General features: G+C 50.9%; 1 protein-coding gene across 1 annotated transcript in view; it reads left to right on the top strand.

The window, feature by feature from the left end:
* Window positions 1-222: 222 nt before the first annotated feature.
* Window positions 223-9,014, top strand: part of JPH3 (junctophilin 3) — a 78,962-nt gene continuing 70,170 nt past the window's right edge. Inside the window, exon 1 of the mRNA XM_016197293.2 lies at window positions 223-604. Coding sequence (XP_016052779.1) covers window positions 223-604 — 382 coding nt within the window. The remainder of the gene's footprint in view (window positions 605-9,014) is intronic.

Genomic DNA, 9,014 nt, shown 5'->3' with positions numbered 1-9,014 from the left:
GAATAATCGCCCCCGATTGACTTAAATTCCACCGAAGCCGGCGCCGCGGCCGCCCGCCGCTTGGGATCTGCTCGCAGTGTGTTTGCTTTCTCCATTCTTCCTTAAAAAAAAAAAAAAAATAGCAAAACAAAACCAGCCAGCCAACCAAGAATCCGGTTTGTTGATCGCCTTATTTTTTTTTTTTTTTCACCGTTTGCGGGATTTGCAAACCGAATTACATGCATGTCCAGTGGGGGTAGGTTTAATTTTGACGATGGAGGGTCCTACTGTGGAGGCTGGGAGGACGGCAAGGCGCACGGCCATGGCGTCTGCACCGGCCCCAAGGGCCAGGGCGAATACACCGGCTCGTGGAGCCACGGCTTCGAGGTGCTGGGCGTCTACACCTGGCCCAGCGGCAACACGTACCAGGGCACTTGGGCGCAGGGCAAGCGCCACGGCATCGGCCTGGAGAGCAAGGGGAAGTGGGTGTACAAGGGCGAGTGGACGCACGGATTTAAGGGGCGCTACGGGGTGCGGGAGTGCACGGGCAACGGGGCCAAGTACGAAGGGACCTGGAGCAACGGGCTGCAGGACGGCTACGGCACTGAGACCTACTCCGATGGAGGTAGGTGCGCCGGTGCGGCGGGCCGGGGGCTGGGTGGAGGAGGGACCTTCTTTTTGCCTCTTGTGTTTATCTCTGGAGAAGTTGAGCTTCTCCCTCCAGCGGGGCCGTGGGCACCTGGGCATTTCCTGGGGTTCCCTGGAGGCCCAGCTGCCCTGGCTACAGGTTGCCCCACTGCTCGGTGGGGGATAGCACCCCTGTGCCAGCTGAAGGGTGTTGGGGGCTTTCCAGGAGCAGAGCCAGGCCCTTGGAGCTGCGGAGTTGAGCAGGGTGTCGGTGCATCATCCAAGAGCAGGCCAGAGACCTGCGGAAAGGCCAGACTGGGCCCACGGCCTCCTCTAGGACCCACTAAGGGTGGTGGGGGGGTGGGAGAGGGCCCCCTCCCCTTGCTGACCGAGCTCCCTTGGTGTGGGCCTCCAGGAGTCAGGCCCCAGCTTTGCTTCTTGTTTTCCTGCGGTGCCAAAGGGCCTCCCTCAGACCTGATCAACTCAAGCCAATGGAAAGGGAGCGATTGGGAGAGGTATAGGTGGGGGACATGAACCCAAACCAACACAACAAGGCAATAAACTTCTAGGTGGTTGGATGCGGGCTAGCACTGTTGGAAGGGAGGGAAGGAGGGAGGCCCATCTGTTTAGCGAGAGCCCAGGAATCTCGCCTTTCAGTGGCTGAATCATTTTCCCCATTAGTTCAGGGAATGCTCTGTGCCTTCATTCTAAGATGCCACCACATTCAGGGCTGAGCTGGTGCAGGAAGCCAGGGAGCTGCCCACCACTGTGCTGTAAGATGATTTCTGTACATGAAGCTTTGGTGGTCCTGCAGCTACCCCCCAGTCCCAGACACTCCAGTGTTCATTCCTTGGTGCATTTGAAAGGCATGGAGCATGTACCGTTCCTGGAAACCAGACCCCAAGCAAGCCTGCTCTCTAGATGCAGCCCCCACCCCCACCCCCACCTCCATCCCACCTCCTCCCCAATCTGGGAGCTCATCCTCAGAAGCAGCTAGGTAATTTTTCAGGCAGGATAAAGGAGTGGGGCACAGCAGTGACTTATGTGCTTCTGGTGGGCATAGAAATCATGAGTGTATGTGTGGTCTTCTCCCTGCCTGCTCGCTGCCTCCAAGTCTCATGAAGCAAGTGCTAAACACCTGCTCCCTGGCCACATCCAGGAGTGACAGAGGGCTGGAGAGTAATTATTATTTTGGCTTATGCAACTGAGAGGCAGGGTTCATTATTCCTCAAAGGGGAGGAGGCGTGGGGGGCAGTTAATTATATAATGCTCCTGCCTGTCAGAGCCGTGCCCAGCCCTGGTCCCAGGCGGCCTCTTCTGTGCTGTTGTTTTCACTGATCAGGTTGGAGAGTTCCCTGACCCTGGGGCGTGGGGGCCAAGCAAGCAGACGGACCTGCTGGGTTCCAGGTCGTGGGCGTGTGTGTGTGTGTGTGTGTGTGTGTGTGTGTGTGTGTGCACCCATGTGCAGGCACAGCAAGGTCTGGGCGGCAGATGTGGGTGGCTGAAGTGGGCGGTTGAGCAGCCTGGCACTCCCAGCTGGGCGCTTTGGGAGCCCAGGAGCAGTTGTCACCTCAGGGCTCAGGCCAGGCTGCTCTGCAGATCCATCTCTCCATAGGTGCTCCCAGATGTACTTAAGCCAGGAGAGTGGCTTCACGGTCCTGTGCAGGGGACCCTCACATGGGAGCATGCGGAGGAGAGGAGTCAGGAACTCCCCAGAATGTCTAAGGGTGAAGTATAGCACCCCAGTCTGCCCACCTTCCCTGGACATCTTCAGTGGCCTGTGGAATTCTGTCCATCGTTCAACAAGTATCTACTGAGTGCCTACATTGGTCAGGTGCTCTGGACTCTGGGAAAAGAGCAATGAGCAAAGCAGACAGAAATCTTGGCCCTCATGTAGCTTCCATTTAGAAGGAAGGGTGGTAATTACGTTTTGATTACTGGGGGAAGAGAGGATCTGATTCTGTGGTTGGCCATGAGTTTAGGGTCCGACATGTTGATGTGAGAAACGCTTCGTTTATTGGATTTGTCCTCGGGTCTCTTTCCCTGTCCAACCAGCTAAGCAGTGTTCAGCTCCCTAAGGCCCTTCCCCTCTTCATCTTCTTGTTTGGGTGTCACATGATGGAGGGGTTCATATTCATTTTACAGATGAGATTAGGAAGGCCCAGGGGCCAACCCCCTAGCCTTTGGTGGCACAGTTGAAGGTCTGAACCCCGATCTGTCCTCACCACACCACCTGTATGCCAACAGAGGCAGACACTGATGCAGGGTGCCGGGGCCAGCTGCTCCCTTTTGGTTTGTGCCGTGGCATGGCGGAAAACGAAACTGACCCTTCTGGCCTGGGATAATCAAGCCCAGACATCTGGGGCCACTTTGCTGGAACATGGCCCCACTTCTCATTAGGAGGCCAGTGACTGTGGAGATTGTGTGCCTTTGAGCAGTCCATCAAGCGGGTAGAGCCTAAGTGGGATCTTGTAATCTGCCTGAACAAAGCAGCGGGTCTCTATGCCTTCTCCCCCATCAGCTGGTGGGCTGTGATGGGTCTCCCTTCTGAGAGGGCAGAGCCTTTAATGAGTTAATGGTTCAACCCAGCTTTTCCTGTGCACAAGGGATGGGAATACTGGGCAGGCATCAGCAAAGCTCCCAAACTTCAGCCCAGCTCCTAGTGCTGACTTGGGAAAACAGTGATATTCATGAGTAATGCACAAACAGCAAATGTATTCTACATTTAGCTGGAATTGGTATGGAATACATTTCAACTGGAGACACTTATGCCAACAACTTTTCCTTCAGGTTCACAGTCCCCTGAGCACAAGGCAGGTGTTGCCCATTGAAGTGAACTGAGCTGCTTCCACAGTCTGTTGGGTGACTCCCAACAGAAGATGGCGAGGCTGGGGGTGTTCGGTGGCAGGAGCTCCTGCTGTGGAGTTTATAGCTGTTGTGCTTGAATTCCTGCTATGCCTTTGCTCTGTGACCTTGGGCAAGTTATTTAACTTCTCTGAGCTTGTTTCTTCACCTGTTCAAAGAGTTGATAATAATACCTGTAAATTTGGTGGATTACTTGAGGTGGTGTACATGCTATCCCAGTAAGCATTCATTATTATCCATCACTAATTTTATTACAGTTCACATGCAATGAATTTCACGTGTAACGATTATTTTTTTTAGAACCAATAGCCAGACATGACAATGATAATATTGAAAAGGATACTGTATGGCAATATTAAACACTGCGTGCATGGCATTAGGCAAGTGTTTGCGTGAATTATAGCACTTAATCTCTGTACCTTTCCAGGATTTTGTCCCCCATTTCCCACATTGGGGAGTAGAGGCTCAGAGAAGGCTCGTGCGCATTGGGCCACACCCAGATTCACACTCAGGATGGTGATTCCGGAGCCGGTGCTTTTGTCAGGAGCAAATCTCTCTAAACTGCCTGGTCCAAAACGACCTCCTCCTTCCCCCCTCTTCCTCCACACCCATTCTTCTCTTCTGGGTGCAGCAGCCCAGACTTGTAGGCAAGTGCATGTTCGCAGCACATTCCCCTGCCCCCCGCCACTCCTGTCCCACCGAGTCACATTGCCTCTTCTCCACTCGCTGGACCCCTGTGCTAAGCCACACAGGTAAATATTTCCTCCTGGGTCCTGAGTACACAGGATTCCTGGGACCAAAAGTTACCCCCCGCAAATAAACCCTCCCACAGCCTGAAAGATATGAGTCATCTCACACACCCGGCCTCTCCCCCTCATACACAGATTCCGATCACCGGCCCAGATCCCTCCACCCACACAAATCACACACGCCCACAGCCAAAATTCAGATCTCCCGGCGCCTGCGCGAGCAGGCGCACAATATACCTGTCACCCAGAGACGTTTACCATCCTGTCCCCCAAAACACAGCCACGTGCAGCCTCCCAGCTTTGTTCTCTGGCCAAGTACTCCAATCCCTACTGATTGCTGCTCCTGAGAAGCAGCCCTCCCTGTGAAGGGAGAGCACCAGCCCTGGAGGAGGGCTCAGATTACAGATGGAGCAGACTGCTGCCTTCCCACTTGAAATCCATGGCTATGCAGCGAATGCCCCTTGTAAGGACGAAACCCCTCTTCCAAACAAAATAAACCACCGTTGGGCATAGTTTTGGTACTTAGCCGTGGATACGTGGAAGTAAATTTTTTTAAATCCAAATGCCCAGGTTAGGAGGAAGTGGGGCCCATCGAAACTCCTTTCGGAAACAAAAAGAATCCAGCACTCAGCTATGGGAGATAAAAGCATCATCTCCTCAGAAATTCTCTTTCAGCCACGTTGGGGAAGGAGAAGGTCCCACGAGGTGAAAGCAGAAGGTAAAAGCAAATAACTAGTTCTTTGTTGCCAATAATAGCTGAGAAAGAAGTGTTACTGAAGACTCCCTCACCCGGCACAGCCCTGGAGCAATTTGACGGGCTTTATATTAGGAAGCCTGACGGGGCTGGTGAGGAAGTGAGGATCAGCACCCTCCGAAAATAGCCACTGCAGCGGTAGTTAGCGAGTAGCCCCCAGCTGACGTTAACAGTTAGTGCAGCTAACCTGATGAAACGGGACTGTGGGCCCTCCTGGCTAGAGAGAGGCAGACCCTGGAAAAACAAAGGGGGGTGGTGGCTGTGGAGGGAGGGCCAGGAACCTCTGCTATTTTTTTTTTTCTTCAAGACTCCCTTTCTTCCTCAATTTCCCTCAGGCCTCCACTACTCTAAAGATAACTAGCTGCCAACTCTGAGCTGGTAATTTTGTATATAAAACTCATCATGTCCTCAAATGACTACAAGATATTGAGAGTTGCGAGCACGAGAAAAAGAGTGGTGTTTGTTTTAATTTTCCACGATGGTCCATCCCCTCTTGGATCAGCCGCTCCCCCAATTTGTAGTTTTCTGGTTTGTGAGAGGCCACGTGGTAGATGAAGGTGAGCACAGTGGGGTTCGACGATGCCACAAACAGGCTCTGTGGTTTAGACCAAAGGGCTGGCTCTCTTGGGTCCCCCTGTCTTCATTTAGGAGCGAGCCGTCCCTTCAGCACCTTGGAGAGCACCCCCACAAACTGCCTGGGCGGCTGGCTTTGCTCTAATTCTCCCCAGGCCACCACTTCCAGCCAGTGACCTCCTGGGTCCAACCCCTCCTACATCAGAAATTTGCCTGCTCTCCTTCTGTCAGTGTGTGGGTTCCTTACTCCAAAAAACACCACCACTGGGAGGTGTTTGCCTATTTTTCACTCCAATCCTGTCAGTCTTTTCTAAAAAAATTGAGTACCTTCCTGGTGTTTCCTACTGAATTGGGAGAGCCTCTCGCAGCCGGTGTAGGCAGGTTTGGGGTGGGGTCCTTTAGTAAGACTCGTTGAAGTCACTCTGAAGTCTGAGGTTGACTTCTGCCTCATGTTGTGTGTGCTCAGTGTCCACGGAGCGTGCAGGGATTATAAGTGTACAGCCAGAAGCAGGCAAAGGAGTGATCTTGTCTGCAGCAGCCAATGAAGAGCTACTTTAGCACCGCACTCTTTAAATCAGCATCAATGCAGTAGTCATATAGACCAACCTGCCCAATCCAGTGGCCACTGGCCACGTGTGACTCTTTGAATTTAAATTTAAATGAGTTAAAATGAAATACAATGTATAAATTTCAGTGTCTTGGCCACACTGGCCACACCTCAAGTCCTCAGGAGCCACATGTGACTAGCGAGAGTACAGTATTGGACAAAGCTGAGATGGAACATCTCCATCATCATGAAAAGTTCTCTTGGGCAGTGCTGGTGGAGTGCAAGTAAGCTCCTTGCAGGAAGGGCTGTGTTGTCTGTGCTGATCACCGCTGTGTGTCCAGGGACTGTAATAGTGCCAGCATACAGTGGCCACTCGATAAATATTTGTGGACGGGATGAACTGGGAAATGCAGAAGTATTTGATGATTTCATTCACCGCCATCATTTCATACGTCCATCTCGTTGCAAGAACTTAGAACTGGATATGGACCGTTAAAGGGAAGACTTAAAATTCTCTTTAAAGTATCACTTATAATTCCTTGATTCATTTTGTTTTGTTATTGGCTCTGTCATTGCTCATAAGAGTCTCTCCAGTGTTTTACCGGAGTAAGATGAATGGTGTTGGATACAATGAATAATAGAGTGACAGTGTTCTGATGGTGCAAGCCAGTCATGACCAGAAGACATTTTTGGAGCACTGTTTAATGAGCAGCGTTCATTGCAAAGTGCTAGCACAGATGAGCAGAAAATAACCTTCTGTCTATTCACTTTCTATCTCTTTACTGCTATCTTTTTCCTGGCTTAATTCATTCAATCGTTGAGAAGCATTTACTGAGTTCCTGCTGTATTCAAGGCACAAAGACAGAAAAGCTCGGCTCCACCTTCAGGGAATTAACCTGGAAATATTTGCTGAGCACTGACTCTGTGTCTCAGGTCTTTTCGGGCTGCTGTAACAGATACTGCAGACTGGGGGCTTATAAACAGCAGACATTCATTTCTCACAGGTCCAGGGGCTGGAAGTTTAAGATCAAAGTGCTGACAAATTTGGTGTTTGGTGAGGGCCCTCTTCTGGGTTACAGACTTCCAACTTCTTTGTGTCTCACATGGTGGAAGGGGGACAAAGGAGCTTTCTGGGGTCCCTTTTATAAGGGCACTAATGACATTCATGGAGCTACACCTTCATGACCTCATCACCTCCCAAATGCCCCACCTCCTAATACTATTACATTGGGAGTTTGGATTTCAATATATGAATTCTGGGGACACAGATACTCAGTCTATAGCACTATGTATGCAGTACATAGTTTGTAGTAATATAGGCTACTGGAATAAATAAACGAATAAAAGATAAAATATAAGAAACAGGATGACATGATTTCTACCAAAGAGCACATGCAGTCTGGATGCAAAACTAAAATATGTGACATAATTAGGGTTTTCTCAAGCCAGACTTTGGGGATCCTGCATGGAAATACTACAGGTGAGAGTTCTGAGATGGGAAGGGAATATGTGTCCTTGAGTGAGCAGCAGGGATATCTAGGGGAGGGGATCCCTGAGTTGAATCTTGAAGGGTGGGTAGGGCAGCTCTTGCTCCAAGACTAAAGTTGCTGACTTTGAAGAAGGCTTGTCCTCTCTCAGCCTCAATGTTCTCATCTCTATGATGGAATCATAACATTTTCCCCCTCTCCACATGTGCAATCTCCCACCTTCCCAGGAATGTCACAGGTGTTAGTTGGGATCCAGGGAGGGTCCCCTAGTGCTTTTGGAGGTTCCCCCAAAATCAAGGGTCAGTTTGTGCTGCTGTAGGAGCACAGGAGTTGGGCAGGGTGTTAGCCTATCACTGTCACTCTAGGCCAGTGCTCCCCAAAGTTGGGTGTGTATCAGGATCGCCTGAAGGGCAGGTTAAAACAGATTGCTGACCCCACCCCTGAATTTCTGAGCCTGAGATCTTGCCCAGGAATATGCATTTCTTATAAGTTTCAATTCATGCTGAAGATGCTGGTCCGGGCCCCACCTTTAGAAGCACAGCTCTAGGCTAGTGCCTGTTAACCTCGCTGCACAGTAAATCACCAAGGATGGTCCCCTGGGAGACAGTTACAAATTCAGAATCTCAGGCCCTAATGCATATCTCCAGGGTCAGAATCCAAGTGTTTGGGAGATGCCCAGGAGGTCCGAGTGTGGGAAGCACTGCTCTAGCACATGAGTTCCAGTCTTGGCTGTGCATGAAGTCATCTGGGTGCTCTGAAAAATGCTGATGCCTGGAATGACTGAGGTGATCTGCATGCAGCCTGGCACTGGGGTTCTTTTGCAGACTGTCCAGGTGATTCCAGTGTGCAGCTCAGGTTGAGGGCCTCTCTTCCAGAGCATCCTCAGCTGCACATCGAAATCACTGGGACGCATCTGGGGTTCCATCCAACACCACTCCAGCCAGGATCTTGGAGGGTGGCACCCGGCCTGCGTATGTGATAAAGGCAGGCAGGGCCAAGAGTCGCTACTCTAGACAGAGGTTTTCAAACTCCGGGTCAAGTGGCTCTTGAAATTAATGTGGTGCTTCATTTAAAAAACTGAAATAGACTAGAAGGTTTCCAAGCGCAAGACCTATATTACAGTAAGGAAAGCACTCTTATTTTGCTGCGTCTGTCACCACATGGCCTTCTCCCCTGTGTCTGTGCCTTCTCCCTCTCTTATCAGGGCACCTGTCATTGGATTTAGGGCCCAGCCAGAACCCAGGATGATATTATCTCAAGATTTTTAACTTCACTGCATTTGCAAAGACCTTTTCCCAAATAAGGGCACATTAACAGGTGCCAGGGGTTAGGATGTAGATGTATCTTTCGAGGGGGGGTCTCTGTTCAGTTCACTGCAGTGTCTCATAGACTTCACTTTGACAGTGCTCCAAAGCACACACGTGAAACCTGCA

Source organism: Miniopterus natalensis, chromosome 18 (genome assembly GCF_054644295.1).
Source record: "Miniopterus natalensis isolate mMinNat1 chromosome 18, mMinNat1.hap1, whole genome shotgun sequence".
Classification (NCBI taxonomy): domain Eukaryota; kingdom Metazoa; phylum Chordata; class Mammalia; order Chiroptera; family Miniopteridae; genus Miniopterus; species Miniopterus natalensis.
The sequence above is the reverse complement of the archived record's forward strand: the minus strand, read 5'-3'. Positions and strand labels throughout refer to the sequence as shown.